At 42.5% G+C, this 21,757-nt stretch overlaps 1 protein-coding gene across 10 annotated transcripts in view; it reads right to left on the reverse strand.

Annotated features, from left to right (window-relative positions):
• astn1 (astrotactin 1) overlaps positions 1–21,757 on the reverse strand; it is a 356,366-nt gene that overhangs the window by 175,576 nt on the left and 159,033 nt on the right. For all 10 annotated transcript variants that reach the window (XM_068600596.1, XM_068600673.1, XM_068600641.1 and 7 more), the window contains 2 exons: positions 16,424–16,618; positions 5,266–5,393 (listed from right to left, as the gene is read on the reverse strand). In XM_068600596.1, the coding sequence (XP_068456697.1) occupies positions 5,266–5,393; positions 16,424–16,618 (323 nt within the window). The remainder of the gene's footprint in view (positions 1–5,265; positions 5,394–16,423; positions 16,619–21,757) is intronic.

The raw sequence follows: 21,757 nt of genomic DNA on the forward strand, positions 1-21,757 counted from the left end.
GTAGCATACTGGGTATTAAAATTTGCATACATTTCTGCTTAAGACATGTGACGCGCTCTAAGAAACCTCCCACGACCACGGAGTCGGAAAAAGTCAAAGCAAGTGGGAGAAAAAAACACTCTGGCCACATTTGGATTTTTTAGTTACTAATAGACCACACACAAGGACGTGTCATACTTTATTAGACTCCTATAAGTTCGTATAAGTTCGTAGGGTGTCTAAAAAGTGTTGTTTTTTTTTAAATACTCTTTGCAAAGTGTGCTTATTAACGATCTCATGAAACGTTAAGGCCGCCACAGGAAATGACAACGAGGTTCCCAGGTTTATCAAATCACATACACTGGGCAACTGTGGCTCAGTGGCTAGCATGCTCATCTTCCAATCAGAGGATCGGTGGTTCGTTCCTCGGCTCCGCTGGTTCATGTTCTTGTGTCCTTAAGCAAGACACTGAAGTGTCACCTAATTGTTCCCGGTTGCTGTGTCTCCGGCTTATAGAGCAAAAATGTAAGTTGCTTTGGATAAAAGCGTCAGCTAAATGTAATGTAACACAAACCAAACGATAAGTTTAATTTCTATGTCAGATAGAGCTCCTTCCACAAGGCTTTTATGTATTTCAGCAATTTAAATGAAGTTAATCAACGTTGTGGTTCCGGAGAACCTTTAGGAAATGTCACTTGACTTTTTTTCCTCTTTTTGTTGTTCCATAATGTACGTGAGGTGCGATGCTAAAAAGGTCACTAGTGGTGAAGTTGCAGATTGCAACTGACTGAAACTTCTCCCTTCTGCCGAGCATGAAGGAGAACTTCTGAGGGCAGCGTTAATAAAAACACAATGAGCCAGTGTTTGGTTTGTCCTTCCTGGCTACTGTATGGCGGCCAGCTTTGTGAGGAGGACCCTTTGGTTTATAGTAATAAACGACTCATTCGGAGGAAACAAAACGTGTTCATTCATATTTTTTGGTGATTAAACACTTACGAGAGCATACTTACTGCGTATTATATTCAATTTCTGCCAATGAGAGAGAGTGTGAACACACACCAAACACAAGTGCAACGTGGTGAAGCAAGTCCTGAAGAAGGTGTCATGATGACGTATTGGTAAATTTATACTTATATTTTGCATCGTGGCTATGAGTGTTCAGCTGTTTCCCTTTTCAACCTCAAAAAGGAGTCAAAACTGTGAAATTAGTGAAAAAATGATTGACAGTATTTCTTTTTTTGACCTTTGTACCTCGCTGGAAACCATTTACATAAATCAGCTGAGGAAGTCTGTGCGATACGGTCAAAAGCTCTGGAAAAAGCCAGGCGGCTGACTTTTTAATAAACATTGTAATATTTTTCGTTTGGAAATTTAATTCAATTTGTTTTGTTTTTATGTTTACCACCGTCACCTGGGTGAAAAAACAACAACCTCAGCACATTGAAGATTTGACGTGTCGTGAATTAAATTGCTCGACTGAATAAACGTATTGTTATTATAATAACAGCAGTTGAGGGAAATCAAAACCAAAAAAAACATGTTGCCGCTTCACCGAAAGCAATAACAAAGCTTCAGGGAAATGCGTTTCAGTTCTGTATTATCATCAGTTCTTTTGTAGTTTGTTTTACAAAACATTTAGCTTTCTCATTTGTAGACAACAGAAAGAAGAGAATGAGGGTTGAAATAACAAATAAGTGATATCTGATAACTATATGTAATGCTCTTTTAGATCATGGGAGGTGTAGTATTATTGAAATTGACTTAAAACCCCAAAAGTTTCAACTTTTTAAGAAGTGCTGCTATTGGAACAGATGCAGGACTTCATCTCTCTGGAGGCTGGACTGTCACATCTTTACACCCCTCTTCCCTCCTCCCCTTTCTTCGGCCCACCACACTCCCCGTGCCGCCCTGTAGCATCAGGCAGAGTGGAAGCTAAACCACTGTGCCCCCCCCCCAGAGTACGCCGTGTGCTTTCTGTGGCACCCCGCTGGACGCTTTGAAAAGATATTTCAATTCATGATATTACTCTTCAATGAGAGGCAGACGGGCCCCAACATAGACGGGCGTGAGAGGGGATGTGCCGCTGCGTCGGCCTCTGTTCTGGGCCCCATGTGCGCTGTGAGGCCTGGGGCCATGTAGCGATGGGAAAATAGAAAAAAAAGTTTGAGCTGTGTGTGGAGAAAGGAAGGGTGGAGGGCGGGGGGGGGACAGAGGCTCTGGGACGTGACCAGCAGAAGTTCAATTTAGATTAGAGATGTTTTAATATCTGAAAATTCCAATAAAGAAGCAGTCGCAACCGTTGCCGCTCCGTCGCGTGATCTAAATTTCCTCCCTGACCGGCCTCGTACCCCCACGCTGCTTATATCAGCAACAAGCGATAAACCCGCCTCACATTCGGACACAGGTTACGGTCGGTCAGCATGCGCCTAAATCAAGAATATGTTAAATTATTATTGTTAATTCCACACTCTGTACTGTAGTGCTCTCTCCACTGCACTCGGAACACGGAGGAAAAAAAGAAGGTTATTACTCATGCAGGCAGTGGCGACAATACCCTCTCCATTACAAATGCCTGCTCTTTACAAAAGTCCTGCATGTTCTCCAACTTAAATGCCAGTACTGAGAGTGGGAGGGAGGTGGCGGAGGAGGGAATAAGATAATTATTATTCCCAGCTTCGGTCAAAATGTAGTGGTTGATTATGAAAAAAAAAAAAGAATGAATCCCATCCGACTGGTCGATCAAACGCTGCTTTTTTGTTATTGCTCTGCATAATTTCAAACATTTAGAGGCCAGCGCTGCAAAGGTTCGGCTCAGCAAAGTGAGGTCAAACGCGAGCAGATAATGAGGCGTCCAGACGGGTGGATGCAAATCGTAGGCCTTCTGGAAGCGCTTCATATAAACGTGGCGAGCCAGGTTTTTTTCTTCTCTTCTTCTTTTTCTGCTCTCACTCTCTCACTGTACGCTGTTCAAACATTGCTGCCATGTGCTGCACAGGTAATGAAGATAAACTCTGACTGCCCCCAACTAATGAATCCTGACAGTGGTGATGCCCCGTCCAGCCTCAAACACATACTTCCCAGTTAGAAAAGAAAGGATTTAGCTAATGTTCTATCTATTTTCTCAGCACATTCATTATTGAGTGAGATGGTGAGCTCCCTGTGAGTCACACTGACAGGAGCAGAACAAAGGGGATGTATGTGTGTCTATATCGAGCAGAGCCTCAGGTAATGTTGAGCAATTCATTCTTTTTTTTTTAAATAGAAAATAAACAATAGAATTTGGACAAAAATATTGCATGCTGTGTTGGCAATGATGATGAATTTGCAGCAAGCCTCTCTGACTAAACAAACAAAAGAAACATACTTTCCCCACCATGAATCCGGCCTTCTATGCGTCTACATTGACAACAATGGAAAAAATGAATGCGGCACACGATCGGCGCCATCGGCCGCCACCCCCCACTGATCATTAATATCATAAAGAACATCTTCCCAAGACACGCTGAGATTTCTTCTCTCAGCTCCTCCGACTGATTATATGTTGCAGAGTACAGTGCAACCTCAGTTCAGCATTGCTTTCCCGCCACTAATCAAAGCACACCAAATGATGAAATGGCCCTAAGATGCTGGAAAATTTGATGAATTTGAGTGTCCCTTTTCTGTCAGAGATACCAAGCGGAGACAAATCCGGTCCAAAGCACAGACTCAGTGAGCAAAGTCTCGCTGCAGGACAGAGTCGCTGGTAATTATAGTGGAGGACTTCAAGAACTTTGATTTGTTAATCCTAAACTTCACAGAGCTTAATGACAGTGAGAAAGCAACACATTCTCTGAAGAGCGTTGACATAATAGTGATAATGTTTGCGACTGCATGTCCCAAACTGACGAGCACAGAATTCAAACATCAGCAAATGATCCTGACACGTCGATGATGGATTACACTCACGTATGACAGGTTGGCTGTTCTACTTTGTATTGCATCTGTATTGTGTTGTATCATTTATTAATTCCTAAGTTTAAAGACAGTCAGCTTGGTTTCTGGCAACATGTTTTTGGATGTCTGACAACGCAGCACGATGCTGACACATTGCATTGTGGGTCAATGGTACGAGCCAGATGCTTGCGGAAGATCTTATTACAGATTGTGAGCATGAATGCAATATTTCATTATATTCTTCTTCACTTCTGACTCGCCGGGCAAGACCAACCAGCAAACCTCAAGGCCAGAACAGAAGTAAAAATGTCAAACTACACATCTATGTTTCACGCCAAGAAACGGTGATCCAGACTGGGACCAGAACTTGTTTGTCAAAATGGACCTTTCTGTAAAATGTGGGAAAATGTGGAGTAACTCAACCAGACCGGCTTTACCAACTGAGGATAAAATGCAGACGTATTGCCCTGATGAAATAAGTGGAAACCCAATACAATTGTACATTTAAAAAGAAAAGAAAAGAGATTGATCAAAAACAGACCAGAAAACTGCAATAGATTTAGGGATAATGATCCGCTTCAGTCGACCCAAACAGACCAAACCGCAGCACTGTCCTTCAGAGGGAAAATACATTGTTCAATTCCAGGGAAGGTCTGACGTTTTGGTTAAATAACGATAAAGTAACACGTCACATCTTGGGCTTCATGATCAGCCTAAGACCCCCGAGTGCTGCGAGTCCCTCAACTGAATGTTCAATGAGTGTAATGATGCTTTAGCTGCTATGAGCAGATGTTGTATCACAGCAAAAGAAAAGTCACTGGACTGGTCTCAAAATGCATTGTGTGCCTTGCCAGGTACAGAAACTGACAACACTTTGTATTGAGGTCAATAAGACAACGATATCTGGGCAGCGCTATGTTCACTCCCTGAAAAAAAATTCTTTATATAATTTGTCAGAGACAGAATAGATTCTGCCAATTACCAAGAAAAAACTTGGATCCACAATAAGATATGAGAGCAAAACCCCGCTAGGACCCAGGAAGAATGGAAATCATTTGAACACAGCCAGAACCGGGTCCCGTCTCCTGGTCTCAGCTGTCTCACCCAGTAGGATATGAAAGAACTTCTCTGCACTGGGTACCTTCCCCCACTCCAACTAACAATGGAAAAACTGCTTGAACATTATAAATGACGGCCAACATGTCATAATGTATGAGCAAACGCCTCGGGCTACTCAAACCTGCTGAAGTTGACTTTTTTTGTTGAGTAATTATGATTTCCGACAGGCCCGTGATGAAGCACTATCGCACACCTGCGAGCGAGCAGAGTGAGCCGTGAAATATGGTCTCATACCTGTGAGGTACTCCGGGTCGGGGACGGGGTCCGACAGCTCCTCGTGGCACTGGACCTCCGTTGGCACCGACGCCACCGCCATGCCATCCGGGAGCTGCTGCTCGATGCCGCGGGCAAAGTTTTTCTGCCTGTTGTTGAGACACGAGAGAGAAGGGGAGGTCCCGTTCAGAGACAGACACACTCAGTCATGGCGAGAGGAGAAAAAACAAACGCGAAGAGGCGGGTAGGATGGATGAATGGAAACAGGGAGGAACAAGGAAGAATGGGGTGGGGTAAAAACATACAAAAAGGTGTGAGGGGGGCGCGATAAAGAGGCTACATTTACAGCATATGACATCAAAGTTCTTTTTGAGGTTCAAATAATTTCCCCCCAAAAAATTGTGCTCGACTGACAATGTGAAAGCCACCTACTGTACCGAGACTCACACACGCTTTTTCAAAACCAAAATCCAGGCAATACGACAATAAAAACACCCTAATGCATATCCCATATGCAATGAGAACGTGTGCATGTGATACATGCAACATGCAGCAAATGTTAATCATCTGTCAGCACATTTCATTGAATGTGAACGGTGTTCCTATCACAGTCTATAATAGTAAGCCCATGATGGTTTTACTCCATGGATGCTGTGAACAGCCACCGGCGTGAATAATGACTGTGTGCTCCGGTCTTGTTGGACCACCTCACTGACGTGCATTTAAGTTAACTTAAAGTAGAGTTTTGAAATGCCCGAAAAAAGAAAAAAAAAATTAGGGTTGTTTCCATCGTCTGGTTTGGAGCGTAGTTTCAAGCGTAGTTTGGTCAGAAGTTGGCAGTATAAGAAATGGCTGTAATCCACCTCTAAACAGAGTAGTAGAAGAAGCCAATCGGAAATAAAATAAGTTGCCTTGGCCGTCTAACATCTATGAGGAAGGAAACAAAGAAACCTGTTTCAATTGTAAGGTGTACTTGTTCTTTTATGGCCGCTAGTAGGGGTCATGTTTTATGTTGTCTGGAGACAAAGACAAGCTAGTTGCAAGTCATGAGAGTATACCGACAGCAGAGACAGCTGATCAGTCATATGTGACTTAACTCATGTGGCGCCCCAACTCATTTATTGACAAAGGCTAAAACCAAGTCAAGCGAGCATAAACACTTCTTTCTTTTTTCAGTAATTAAGGCATATTATTATATTTTGTCCTTTTCATACAGCTTCCCTAATACCATAATCAATGGATAATGAAAATGCACATGCAAATAAGGGAATGGGAACCCGGCTGGAGGCAATCAGTGAAACGCTGCTTCTCTATCACAGCACTTTTCCTTGATTGGTCCCAAGACTGGGAGTGGAAATCAGGCACCAGGTTTTACAATTTTTGAGATCCATGAACACAATCATGAGCATATTTTCTTCTTTGTGTGTCCACAGCGATAATTGCATAAGCGTACAAAGTGGTGAGACATTTCACAATGACCCTTTCCCAACGTTTGTGGCCAATTTCCATTTTCTTTATAAGACCATGTAATAGATTTAAACCCTGAAAATCTCATGAATAGTGTGTTCTCGTACCAACAAAAACTAACACCATTAAAACCTCATAATATTATATTAAAAAACAACAAGGTGCGTTACCATAACATTGCATATTGAAACTCCCCTATGGCCTTTTGCTGAATATTCAGTGTCATGTCTTCTCTAAAGATCGTCAATGCTGTGTTGAAGGAGTCTGATGCAAATGAATGACGGAGGACGAAGAAAGCTGGGAGGACAGAGAGTAATCCGAGATGGATAAATAAGTGAGCTTCTCATTTGCGTGGAGCAATACCTTCTGGCACGTCAATAAGGGGAAATCAATACGTGGCAACAATTATGCGAGCCTGCTCGATGTACGGACGAGACAGAGACTCGCATAAAACGAGGCATTTTTCATTGTGTTGGTTCTGCCGCGACTCATTTTCTGTTTCATAGGGATGATGTTCCCGTTTGTCTGTTGCCGCGAGTGACTCCTGGTTGAACTCACTCGTTTTCCAGCCCACCATCACTCTTTCTCTCAGCGCCAGAGAGGTTCAGTACAAGGCTCCCCGATGGAATGACTTCAATAAATCAGGTGTCTCGGGAATGAAGCTGATGAGAATATATCTTTGTTTAACTCCCGCAGGGATCCGCAGGCCACTGATTATTTTGACTCCAGCCATCACAAAGCCAGAAACCTTTTAATGAAATACCGACACTTGGAGCTGCAACCAACATGGCTGACCTTGTAAGCTTCTGTACCGATGTATACCGACGGGACTAGAAAAAAACTGAAGACATTTGGAGTTTAAACATCTCTGGACTAGTGACTTACTGTTGTTAATGTTACAAAAATGTCTAATGACAACTTGTAGGTTGAGAATATTCCACTCAAGTAACCATATCTGAAAACCAGCTATTAAAGCCAATAAGACCGAGAGCATCCAATAAGCCTCAATGGATGATTTTCTCAGTTGATCCCTTTTCAGACGAACTTAAATACATAAAAAATATGTCTGATGAAAGCTTTGTCCCTTTGAAACATCCTTCTATACGACTGCTATGAAACGTAATATTCTATTTGATTGCTGCAGTTTGTTTCCCGGCCTGAGCTTTGAGAAAGGACACGCAATTATTTACAAATCAAAAAGCTCTTGCTTTCGGGAAAGTCACAGCTAGAGAACAACAGAAGCCACCGGCTGGAGTGGAAAGAGCGGTTGTGTCGAATACTATCATTAAACTGACATTTTATTTGCGCGGCCATGGCGTGGCCGGGGGGTGTGAGGGTAATCAGTTGCTGGTGTGGGTGTGTGGTATCAAGGCATGACAGTGGGAAGAATCTGCATCTCGCTCCAAGGGGCCACCAATGCATTAAACTGTGTAGATTAATGACTAAAGCCGTGTGCGCGCACAAAGGCAGAAATATGCATGCGCACTCTTTTCGTATATAGCGCGGCACGTGCTCCTGGTTCGTTTTATAAATCATTGTGGAACTGCGTTCACACGAGCCTCATTCCAGCTGCAATATTTCACTAAATAGATGAGGAAACGCCGTTAAACGTTGGTTTGCATGTCTATACTTATCTATCCCCATCGGATCCTTCACTGATGGCAAAGAAGCAGTGCAATTCTATTGTGTCCCATGTGCAAGGTTCTCCGACAGCCCCGGAGCAGCTGTGGGGGTCCTTATAGCGACTCAGCAGGTTGGTCTCATCCAGAATTTGTAGCCACAGAAAATAAAACACCTGAATTCTTAGTTATGGTAGACCACAAAAGCCCACACAGCGGTGGATGGGTCCAACAAACGGCCATGTTTCAGCCAGGAGTCTGCTGTTCGCCACCTGTGTCAAACAGGAAGTTGGTGTTTATTTCTCCCGTGACTTGAGCAGTCTAGTTGAGGCCCTTGCGTAGGCATTGGAGCCCAAAACGACGATCTTTTCCCAAAACTAACGGAGTACTTTTGTTGCCTAAAGCCAACTGAGTTGTTTCCTGTGAAGAGCGGATGTGCGTGACAAGCGAAAATTGATGCGTGGTTTGCGCGTGAAAAATGAAAAGTCACTGTTCGTAAGATATCATATCGAGCGATGTATGAGGATGCTAATTCATTACGTGTGTGTGTGTGTGTGTGTTTGCGTGGGTTTTAGGTGTGTGAGATATGACTCATGATCTGTGCCGCAGTGATCTGTGGGATGTGCATCCCAGCAGCGTAAAGCATACAGCAGTGCTCTATAGAAATATCCCCAGACGCAATAAAGTGGCTAGCTCTACTTTGAAAGGAGTTCAGGACGAGCGAGGATTCTACATTAGACACCCCCCGCCCCCTTCCATGTTTTTGTGTTCATAGCTGAGCTCGACCAGAGATTATCATATTGCAAAATAGATCTGTGGTGCTGTTTTCCCCTCATTGTTCTCCGTGAAGGCAGCTGGAAGTCATGTAATGCAGCCCTGGTGCGTTTTATTATTTCATTTGGCCTGATGTGCTCTGATTAATTTAGTGTGTGGTTTACACACAAGTCATAATTGACTCAACTACTGGAATGAGCTCCTGGTGGTTTTCCACCACTGTTGGGAGTAAAAGGCAAACTCAGCTTTAAAATAAACATACTTTCTTTATTAATACGTGCTGTGCAGTAGATCCTGTTGAATAGTGGATTTCCAAAAAGCACCTAATACATATTTTTGTGTTAAATTAGAGAACACAATTTGGCGTGGGGTTTTGATACTATGTAGGCCTATATTTATTATTTAAAATCTGGAAAAAAAAGTTTATTTTTACTGTTCAGTAACTCACAAAATAGTTAATTCATGATTGGGATTAGATCGTGATCATGCCTGACAAAAATCGGATAGTTTTTTGTCATATCGCCAAAACACGCACACACACGCACATGCAAACACACACACTTTAGTTCTGTAAATCTTTCTGATTTTGTGCTAGTTTTTTATGTATTACAAAGTTATGTGGTTGGAACAAAAAAGGAAAAGAAATAAAGTGTAAAAGAAATATTTCACAGGCCAACACAATCAGTGACATTGTGTGTTTAGGCTGTTTGCCAGTGGTTTACTTTAAGGTTACATCTAGCTGTATTTGTATTTCATATCCATCTTATCATATCACACACAGCTATCTCAAGAATAAAAGTGTGCACTGCGCACTCTTTTTCTAAATGGCAGTGTGTGTGTGGGGAAATCGTTTATGCATCTGGAAGAAGTAATATGCAGCGTCACGGATCCGCATGTAACCTTTTTATGTCAACAACCTGCAGTAAACTGTTTGTGTGTCTTTATCTGAAAAACAGGGTTTGTTTTGTTTACCAAAAGAACACGCATTGGGAAGAGGATGAGAGAATCTCCACTGCTCTTCTGACGGTCTCTCATCACCTCTCAGCCCGTCAGAGGCGCTACGTGAAGTACGCGATCTACACGTTCTACGGTTTTCATTCTGGTTGATGATGATGATGATGACATGTAACATTAAACGGCCATCTGACGCCGCCGGGAGGCAATAATTCATTTTGCAAGAGGGAACTCTCGCTCAAAAGTTCACGGAACTTTCGTCGAACTGCCAGAAGTTGGAGCGAGAGCTGAGGTGAAGCGGCCACCTGTTTGGTTGGAACGAGACGAGACACAGGGACGCTTTTGATGAACAGCCCTGATCTCTTGTTTCTGTTTTCCTCACGGTGATCCCCCTGATTATGTGAGTGGTAACAATCAGGGCCAATGAGCCCTTCACACCTCTCCCCTCACACACACATTTCATATTTTAATTAACTGAGTCAATGATGGTATTCCTCCTGAGGGGGGATTGAGGTGGGATGCTACATTATGCTGAGGTGAGCCAAAAAAAAGAGGGAGAAGAAGAAAAAAAAAAGCCCACACAAAGTAGTTTGGGTGGAGGGGTTGTCAGGTGGTCTTATTCATTGATCCAGAAGAGAACAAAGGGCACTAAAATATTCATTAAAAGCTGCTCGGAGCTTGTCGTGTGAGAGAGGAATAGAAAGAAGGAGAGGCGGGGCCGTGTAAGGAGTAATGAGAAGAGGTTAGCTTTTAACATCTCATTACTGGAGTCCGCTGGCTCCCACTGAGACAGGAAGGCAGAGACCCCGTCACCGAGCCCTGTAATGTGAATCCAGATCAGCGCTCCCGAGATGTCACAGAGACCGGACCTCCTTCCCGGGCCACCGGCGCTCATACCTGCTGTTGCTTTGTAATCAAAATCCCCTCCTCCCATACCCCCCAGCCGGTTTGCTGCCAACGTCGATGACACGGCTGGATTTTCACTTGGGAGGAAATCAAATGAATAAGCCTCCCCTTTTTTTCTCTTCCTTTTAAATGGCCACAACAAGCGTGAAGCAGGAGGGGAAGCTTTCTGCTCGGGGAGAAAGGGGCGTACTCAGAGGCATTTCTGTGCTGCTGAGCTTAAACAAAGAAACACGATGAAGCCGTACAGGTGGAGAGCTTCAAACCACCTCTGGGAGAGTGTGTGTGTGTGTGTGTGTGCGCGCGTGAGTGCGTGTGCGTGTGTGTGACAGCGTGTCATGAGACATAAGCTGCGAGGGTTTCGGCTATCCAGCAGACGGGTGGAGTCCGATCACCAACTGCAGCCATGTGGGGTTTTTTTAATGTGCGTTTGCACCATAGACTGTAGTCATGGTGACGTCGCATGGTGGTTTGTGGACGGCTGTTTCAAAGCCTTGAGTTTGGCATTTTGGCGGTCGCCATCTTGATTTTTGGAAACCGACATCTTGGTCTTTGGTTGTCGTCAGCTTAGCTTCTTGAAACTAAGTTGTTAACCGAACGCTGAAAAACATCTTTTTAGGCGACCAAAATGTTCCAATTCATTTTCATGATCTAAAAAGACACAGTGAAAGGGTTAAAGTAGTAAGACTTAAACATGGAGATCGTTGTGCTCGCAACCTGTCAATCACGAGGTAGCCCCAACCGAAAGCATCCCATGCTTTATGGTCTGTTTGAGTCTAAATGGAGCATCCTTTACTAAATGAACATCATGCTGTATTGAAGAAGACTTGAAACTGGAGATTGAGACATAAACTCATGTTTACAATGTTTACTGAGGGAATGCATTAAGAGAGAAGTAGAGTCAGGATGTCCGTAAAAGCAAAGTATGATTTAGTAAAGATGATGGTGTGAGTGTGGAGGAAGAGGGGGAAACAAACAACAACAAACCTCCACTGATGGTTACACAATATTCAAATGTGACTTTTCATCACCGCTGAATGACGGTGACAGATGCTTTGCGCCACTCCAGAGCAGCGGGGTAGAGGCTTTTGTAGAAGTGCCAGTGAACATCACATAAAGGTTTCCTTATTGTCCCTCTCTTTCGCTTGCTTTCACTCAAGGGCAAACAGTACATCTAAAGAGGATATGGTAGGACAGAGGCCCCAGTGGTGTCTCGCTTGCATAATAGTTAGTGACTAATTCAATGCCTGTTGAAGGCTGCTCACAGACACTTTGCACTTTTGCCTCCAGTGGCTGTGAGATAAAACTGAATTTCTGAAAGTTTTCTCAGGCTTGTTTTTCCACCAAGAGGTCATCTGACAGCTGCAGTGTTAGTTTAACTGCACACCTCTTTGGTCCTCAGCGTTATGGTCGAGCAGGAAGTAGAAGGAGTGGGAGTGATTAGGAGATGCAGGACAGCATATTCAAAGCCTCAGAGATTTGAGGAAAAAATCTACGATGCAGCATTTTTTTTTTTTAAAAAGCTTGGGGGGAGGTGGGTGGGGCTTATATTTTATTTTATTTTTAAGTGCTCCGGCAATTTAGTTGCTGGCTCTTGTAGGAGACCAATTTTCTTTATTTTTAGTTAAGGTGAGAGTCGCTGCAGCAGGAGCCCTGGCTTTTAGTTCCAGGTATTGGTGAAGCTACAACTACGCTGGATCCTACATTTCCCATAATTAGCTGCTTCCGTTTTAGACACAATGGCCATTTTTTATGGAAAGAAAAAAAACATTTGGGTCTTTTGTTTTATTAAATTATGGCTTTTTTGTGAGGATAGAGCAATACAAAATCTAAAAAGATTCTTTATTATGACTAAGAAATTGCAAATTCCCAAAATGAAGCAGACAAAGCATCTGGAGCACATATGTGGATTTGATAGTAAAAGTGTAAAGCTTGTGATGCTGGCTTTTGGATTATAGTTTGATGTGATGAAGCTTAATATAATTTACTGCAAGTAGAAAAAACTCAGCCACGTTTTCTCAGATTGAGCGGTACCGCCTATAAAAATGGATGGCGTGCCCTTTGAACTGCTAAACACCTCTGACATACGGCATGCAGCCATTCCATACAAATCGGATTCCTTGGGTACAGATTTACCATGCCGTACAAGCCAAGTAGTGCCAGAGACTGCCTTGCTCTGTTTCCATTGTTTCATTTGTGTTTTCAGTTGCGTAATAACTCCTCGACTGAGCGCTCCACTCACTATGACCCCAACGGATGTTCGGTGTTCATTTGCGATGCTCTCCTCCTGTAACTTTTATTAATTTTTACATCACCACGTTCATCTGGTCTAATTAGATTCAATGTGAGCACACTGGCTCCTGGTCAATTTTAATTAATTTGCTGCAATCTCTTAAAAAGTAGGCCTTGCATTAACCATGCCTCCCAGAGGAGTAGCCCTTCCTCTTCCACCACCTCGTCTGCACAGGAAGCATTTGGTGCTCTTCAAATTCGGACCGGGACCCCGCTCACCATTCACGTCTTTCAAATGAGATCAGAGCTTCTGAGACTCAGATTCCTGATGATAATAACTTTTCTGCACCCCCTCCTCCTCTTTCTACAACTCCGGCGGTGCATCCCGATGTTAAGAGGGGCGAGTTGCCTGCGGGCGGCGGAATCCATGCACGGCCCAAATTAAATTCCTGGACTGCAGACGGCTTTGCCGACCTTCTGGCTTCTACGAGTTCAGTGGAAATAATTGCAGCATGCGGAAAGCGATAATTAACCATCTTCAAAGTGCTCTACCACCCACATCAGCAAATCATGAAAGGAATAGGACATTCATTTGGACCCGTGCGGCTGGTGATGTCAGAAGCCTCTAAAAAGAGTCTTTTTCTTTTTGTCCGCAGAGCATTTGACTGGGATTAGGTGAAAATACCTGACAGTGACAGTCTTTTATATCACTGCCATCTTAGTTCATAGGCAATGATTGATTGACCTGTTGAGGAACATCTACCTTCTGATTATACACAACGACTCCTGTTTTACCATTGTAAAACTCACCTGCTTTTGCACTTATTTATACAGACACAAAATTTATTTTTACCGTTGATGCCAAGGTGTCCACCTGGGCTCCTTTAACTTGTGGGGTGCCTTGGGTTTAATTCTTGGACCCATACCCGCTTCCCTTCGGACACCTGATCCGTTAACTTGGTTGTGTATTTCATCTTTGCTACGCTGATGATACACAACTCTACTTATCTCAAGCGTAACTACTCTGCACAAGTGTCTAGCCGAGATTAGTAAATAAAGGTCTCAAAATGCTTTTCAATGGAATCACAGCAGAAGTGAAGTCTGGCTTTTGCCCCTCGGTTCATTTGGCCAAAACTAAGGAGTCAGCGGAAATTTCATGTATACGTCAAGACAGTTATTCAGCCCGACTTTCGACACACAGTTATTGTTTTTCCAAACTCTTAGACTACAACCTCATAATACTCTTAAGGGTCGATCACAAAGGACGCAACTTTTTAAAGCGCAGCCGCAAAAAAACGCCTTGACAAAAACGCGCTGGTCGTTTTAAAAAAAAAAATGCGCCGGGCGTTTTTTTTTTTAAAAGGCTGAGTGTAACAGTGATGAGCTGCGCGACTCCGCGCAGCGCGCTTAAAAGTTGAAAATATTTTAACTTATAAACACGCTGAAAAAACGCGAGAAAAACGCGCCACGCAGCGGTTAAAAAGCGTGCATGAAAGGCGCGCCGTACCATTGGGATTCGATGGTTTTGCTAGCGACACATTTTTTAGAGTCGCGTCTGGTGTGATCGCCTCCTTAAAGTACCACTCTGATGTCACTTCATTGGCTTCTGATTACATTAGAAGCCAATTGAAGATCCTCCTCATCCTGAGGCTTTGCATAGTCTTTCTCTGGGATATATTGGTGAACTGATATTCTTGACACTTCTATTTGGCCCCTCAAGTCGTGGAATCCAACAAAAAAAACATACTTTTTTTTCAGCAAGCCTGAAAGCAACATTAAGTCTGACCAACTGCTCCATTGAACTACATGTTAAATCTGACCAGATTTTTCTCCCATGTCGTAAAAGTGGGCAGTTTCTAAACTGCAGTTACACTCTCATTTCTAAATCAAACTAATATTTAAGTTACCGAAACGTTCACAGAAGTCTTGTGCTTCTTGCAATTACGTTATTTTCACGATTGGGAACCACGATTGTCTGTCCAATCCAATTGTTTGAAAGGCTGTTTTCAATAAATCCACAGTCCCGTCTGTGACACAGTGACACAGGTGCACCAATCAGGGCTGTCACCACGACAACCATTGACACTCACGCACACAGGCAGGAGGAGCGAAGACAAAATGCTGACTGTGTCTATGTGCACACACACACACAAACAGACACATACACATATAAACAGACACACACACACACAAAACAGACACACACGCACACATACACACACTGACATGCACACATACACACACTGACACGCACACATACACACACACACAGACAGACAGACAGACACAAACACACAAACAAACACACACGCACACACACACACACACACAAACACAGACACACAGAAAGTTAACTACCTAAAATAGCTGGCTGTGTGTGTCTAAAGACGCGCGCGCGTGTGTGTACGCGCGTGTGTAATTAAGGTCACGTGAACAAAGTGGCTCGACAGAGAAGTTCATTTGATTGCCAGCATGAAGTTAGCTTTGTGTTATTAGTCACGTGCACGTTTGCATGTGTTTTATTTTGTGTAGTTGTCAACACTGTGATCATTAATAAGGTCGTATGATATTTCATATGCGTTGGAGTACGTTCAGTAGTTTATTTCTTTAAATCCACAGTCCAGTCTGCCTCCAATCAGTCTGCTGGCTCTCACTCAGTCCTCAGTCACCATGAGGACAAGAGCACACAGGTGCTTCATATGAGCCAATCAGTTTAACGCACAAACCAACTGAAGTCTTTTTGAGGAGAGACGGCGTCATAAACAAAAGCTATATATTGTGACGTCTTACCACAGTAGTAGCCACACTTTTAAAATTTCTTGCAAAATTTTTTAGTTGTTATTGTACTCCCTTCTCCTTTTGTGAAGTTTGTGTTAAATTTATATGTTGTTCACCTTTTCAAGGCACTTTGTAATCTAGGTTTTAAAAGGGGTTTTAAAACATTAATAATATTTCACTAACTTATTTTGTGATTTAAACCATATCAACCTGAGAGAGTATGAAAGGATGGAAACCAACAATACCAGTAGTATTGCATCAGGGGTTTGGGTAGGATTCAATGCACCGCGGCTGTCTGAATGGGAGTGAAATTATACATGAGACGGCATGCGTCCCTGTGGAAGAAGTTCCCTGAATACCTTTCGATTGGGTGCTAGCGGTTCCCCTGCTGAGATACAACTGGCTGAACAATGTCTATTATGATCCACGTAACAAACAGCCTGTGCGTTTACCTGAATGTGGCCTTGAGGATCTGTCCGGAGGTGCTCTCCTCGGTGTGGTTGTTGAATCCATAGAACAGGTCTCCGAACACAGTCTGGTTGGCGGGGATGTCTACCGCCTCGGCACAGTCTATCCCCTCAGTGCAGGCCTCTGACAGCGGCAGGCACGACCTCCCATCTGGACCACGCTTGTAGTCCTCAATGCACCTTCAGGGAGAGGATTCAAGTCGTTTATTTAGGTTCTGCATTTTCTCTTGCATTACATTACATTCTCTTGCATTTCCTGAATTTCTGGTATCATAGTCCTTCAACGTCAAATAATGCCAGTTTGTTTTTCTGAATCTCCGTCAAACTTGAAAGCACATTGTATGATGGCTGATGATGTTTGCTGGATTATCAACTTAAAAGTTCTGAAAATGCATTACAATAGAAAAAAACATTGGCAAACTTGATTTTGCAGCAGTTTAGGATAATTCTGAAGAAAATTACGCAGCTGTGAAGATATTTGAAAAGCCATTGTGACAATTGAAAATTACGTATTGATGTTGATTATGCCAGTAATGATATATCCTAGGAAAGTTGAAAAGGTGAACACTTAAAAAAAAAAAAACTAGGCAAGTTTAAGTAGAAGTCAATGAATAAAAGATAATAACTCTGCAGGACGTTTACAACATGCAGCAGCAATATTGTATTTTCACATTTTAAAGTGCCAATTAATATATATATATATTCACATACATGAATGCATGTATGTAATGAATTATAATTACAACAGAACACACAAACAACTGTTAAATAAATAAAAATCCTGACAATTCCTTTTCTTTACCGGTTCTGGAGTCATTTACACAGGAGAGAAAACAATTTACAGACCAAAAATTTGGATCAAAATAATGTTTTCCTCTCCTCTCTCCTTCATCTCAGGGCTTCCATACTTTGCCAATATTGACTAACTGTTCATCCCTAACACTTGGCATTAATTACCAACCCATGTGATGAACACGCTGCCGTACAATGGGACATTTTAAATGCTAAACAAATGTACAAGCAGACTGCCGGCAGTCAGACATGTTGATTTAAACTGTGTGACTGAATGTTATCCTGAGATATTGTCTCCTGCTTTTTAACAATGCTTAAAATATGCACAAGCCAGGCAAGCCAGACCTAACAACTCAATGGTAAAGAACCAGCTAAATCAATTCTACTGGCACAAAATCCTCCATCTTAAAAATAAAAAAAAGTAAAAAAAAAAACAGGAGAGAAACACCGAGAGTCGTCTCGAGGCTCTTTCATATTGATGATGTTTTGACATCTCGGCGTATAATGTACTCTGTGAAATGAGTCAAAGGCAGACAAGGCAGTGGGAGAAAAAATGGGGATTGGGATTTAGAGAGAGAAAGATGTGTCAGGGATTTGCGCTGAGAGAATCTCTCTCTCTCTCTCTCTCTCTCTCTCTCTCTCTCTCTCTCTCTCTCTCTCTCTCTCTCTCTCTCTCTCTCTCTCTCTTTCTCCTGGATGCCAAATGTCTCTCTCTCCTGGATGCCAAATGTCTCAAAGCTTATGCCAGTCTCCGGTAAGGACCGGTAGAGGATTTAGCCACATCTGCACAGTGGAGAGAGACAACAAAAGGCTGTTGTTGAAAATGAAATTAAACAGCGGTGTGTACGCCGTGCCAGCATACATGCAGGTTAATGAAAAGATGACAGCAAGAAAACAGCAGCTTTGTTGTGTTTGATCAGAAAGAAAACGGCTGCTTCCATGATTCATGTGGAACTTCTATTGGACGACAGCTCCCGTCTCTTCGACCACCTCGAGATCAAATCCCCGCGGGCCGCGTTCAGTTCTGTCTGATCAAACTTCTGCTTAGATTGATGTGCGGCGGCAGGAATTTACATGAGAACTCCAGACCCAGATAATGAACGGTGAGGAAGATGTCACTCAGCCTGCACATGTCCACACAGTCCAGGAGAAGATGTCTGATCAGTGTGTGGAATGAAAACGTTGTTGTGTGCAGGCTTGAGGGGGCATGACCTCAACGTGATCTAATGATAGCTCCATACTGTAATAACGGGCCTTTTCTTCACTGAAGGCAGTGGGAGACGCGCCTCAGGTGTGGCTGATGCACTTATAGTTGTCCAGAACATGCTCCTGCTCCATATGAAACCACTCTGGAAAGAGAGGGGCTTCTTCATCCACTTTCATCATTTTATTTGTTTAGAAATATCCCCACAAATGAAATGTGACAGTAACTCCATCTGCTCAATTTCCATCTGTGTTTTCTGTTTTCCACTTTTTGTTCATGTCAGCAAAGCCAAGACGTTCTTTGGTCCCAAAAGAATGAGTTTCCAGAAGCCGGTGGTGCAACGCATTGTGCAGTTCTTGTTTCCTGAGTGACTGGATATTATAATATCTTCCCCCACTAGCAACAACAGACAGAAAAACTACTTTGTTGTGCAGTTGTAACTGATTTCAGTTCAGGATTCCATTCAGGACCAAGTGTTTTAAAGTTTCCACATTGTTTCCTCTCAGGAGTTTAGACGTGTCATGGCTTCAGAAGCAACCACAAGGTATTCAGAAGGAAAACTATAAAAGCACACAGCGAGCACGGCCGCTTGCTAAGGCTATTTACTTGCAGTGAAATGTAATGTTCGCCCTGTGATCTGGATCTCCTTCAAAATAAAATGCGTTCTTCCTTTGACCATGCCACACCCTTCCACCAAGTTTCATTAATATGTGCGCCATAGTTGTTGTTTTTTCTCGGTAATACTGCAAAAGTAATAAACCAAACCATTATAAAGGCTCCAGTGTGCAGAGTAGTTCATACACTACACCTGACAATTATATAAAGTTAACTTAGCCTTCATGATCAAAGAGAGATTCTGTTTCTAGATCTGTTTTTATAATCAAATATGCTGCTCCTAGCTACCTTTAATCCTACCAGTCTGTACACCACACACTGCCCTTACCCAGTATAATCTCCTCATGCAGCTAAAGAGAACATATTGGAGCTTAGTATAATATAGATAAATAGAGTAAGCATTTAATATATCACGATTTAGACAGTTTTGCCAACTACAGTCCTTGATATTACAGGCGCTAAATAGAACTTTATTGGATGATTGGGCAAGTCTCCGTAGAAGAAGACTTAGAGGATTATACCTGGAACCATCTGTGAAACGTGCCGTCCAGAACCCTCAGAGAGGTTCTAAAAAAAACCCTTGTGTGGTGTAATGGTTCCACCCACAACCTTCCGAACCTTTCCACCTTCTCGTTCTCTGTGAAACCCACCCAGGGGGTTCTTCAGAGGAACCCATTAAGGATGGCAAGGGTTTCATCTCTAACCCACCCAGCGTACTCCTGCAAGTCACTTTGGTGGATGTATTATGAAAAACAAACACATAAAATAACTAAATTAAACCTATGAACTGATATTAGAGGTCTGCTGGCCCCTCATCCCTTCTACTTCCTGCTTCCATGCCTGTCAGTTGTCACCAAGCAGACCATCTACCATACAATTCCTCCCTGTTCCAAGTCTTCCAAAAGATCCTTTCCAACTAATGGTCCGTTTGCTTTGTGCAAACCAGTGTGACACTAATGCATTTTTATTTGGTCTGAATAGGCCAGTTTCAGCTTTTCTCTGTCCTAACCAAGCAAATACATTCCATTTATTCCTAATTCCTAATAGAGCCTCTACTTCCCCAGTATATATATATGGATCTCTGTATTGAATCACACTGGTGGACGTGCGCTGGGAGTGAATACAGCACACACCAAGCACCAGATGCTGTTCTTTAATGGATAAATCTATAAGGGTCGCTGGCCTTTGAAAAGCCTTGGTTGTATGTCGCTGAGTGAAGACTCATGAGGATGTTGATCTATATATCATATAGTATATATATATATATGAAATGCCACTGAAGATCACAAGAGAAAAGAAGTGACCTCAAAAGAGGGTTGAAAGGGCACCGACAGGGCACCAGGGCTCACTGAATGGTTTGATGAGTATGAGAATGATATGAATCACCGCTATGGCCTTCACAGCCACCACATGTCAAACTAGTTGAAAGCAAAAACACCAAAAAAAAAAGACGAAAACATTTTATAATTTTTTTAAAAGTTTTTTTCTTCTTCTTTCAAATGAAGTTGAGGACAATGGCACAGATATTGAAGTCAACATGACACAGTAAGTTTTTTTTACAGTAAGTAAAAAAAAAAAAACTGAAAAAAATGTGTTCCACTTGGATAGATGTAATTATGTTGATTCAACTTGGATACATTTAAATAACATACTTTATTATTGCCACTGTTAATGTTTTAGTACAGCATGGCAGCAACTCCATTAATAATTATAAGGATGTACAATAATAGTAAACACAAATGTGTAAATATATGACGTGAAAATATATGACAAACACAGCCTCAAGGAATGGCTTGTTGCCCATCAGATGTGCAAACATTAATGTACTGTTTGTCTTGCCTGTCTATTCGGTATGAATGTGTATTTGTCTTGTTTGGTGTTTATGTATTATGTGCCTCAAGTATTTTATATCTTGAATTAGTTTTGTGAATTAGTTTTGTGTTATTATAAATGTATTTTCAGGCTGCCATGAAAAAAAAAAAACTGGCCAGGGACAGCAGATGAAAATTAGCTTCTCTGGCTAACTCTGGCTCACAGTTGTACTGTTGATCAGTGTGTATTGTCCCTGTAAAATAAACAAAGAGTTCATTTCCTGGCAGGAGATCATGTGGCAACTTGTCTTTGGCAGAGCGAGTTAAGTGTTCTGACTGCAGTTGCGAGAGGCCTTGGGTAACATGGACCTGGAGCCTCCAGGAACAAAGAAGCGGGAGGCAGTGGTGGGCTGGGTGGGAAGCGATGACTGGCTGGTTCAGCTGCTCTGTTCACGGTGCACTTCATAGGAGGCGTTGAAGGAATATGTGTTTTTAAAAGAAGGCTGTCCATTCCTCCAGTCGAGTTTAGTGACTTGGAGACACAATGTCAAGGAGCACTGAAGCCGTTCGAGACGCTCACGGTGACCCAACACTTCCCAAAAGTCTTTTTTCTTTCTTTTGCAACAGTTGCAACAATAAGTATATCATATTATATGAAATATGTTTTCCAATAAAATGTTTGAATATATTCGCACAGGCAAACCAACCAATGACCAGGATCCTATTGACACAGATCAGTATTTTATCAGATACTGTCAGCTATTTTATTGACTTTCCTTGAGGGAAAATACTCAGTATATACTGTATGTCTCGGGCTTTTATTGTGAAAGGTAAAAACGAAAGGAGTGGATCTAGTCTGTGCTGAGTAATAAAGTTTGCCATCGTGGTTCAAACTAC

Source organism: Clinocottus analis, unplaced genomic scaffold, assembly GCF_023055335.1.
Source record: "Clinocottus analis isolate CAN_PGR_092001 unplaced genomic scaffold, fCliAna1.0.p SCAF_11, whole genome shotgun sequence".
Lineage (NCBI taxonomy): Eukaryota > Metazoa > Chordata > Actinopteri > Perciformes > Cottidae > Clinocottus > Clinocottus analis.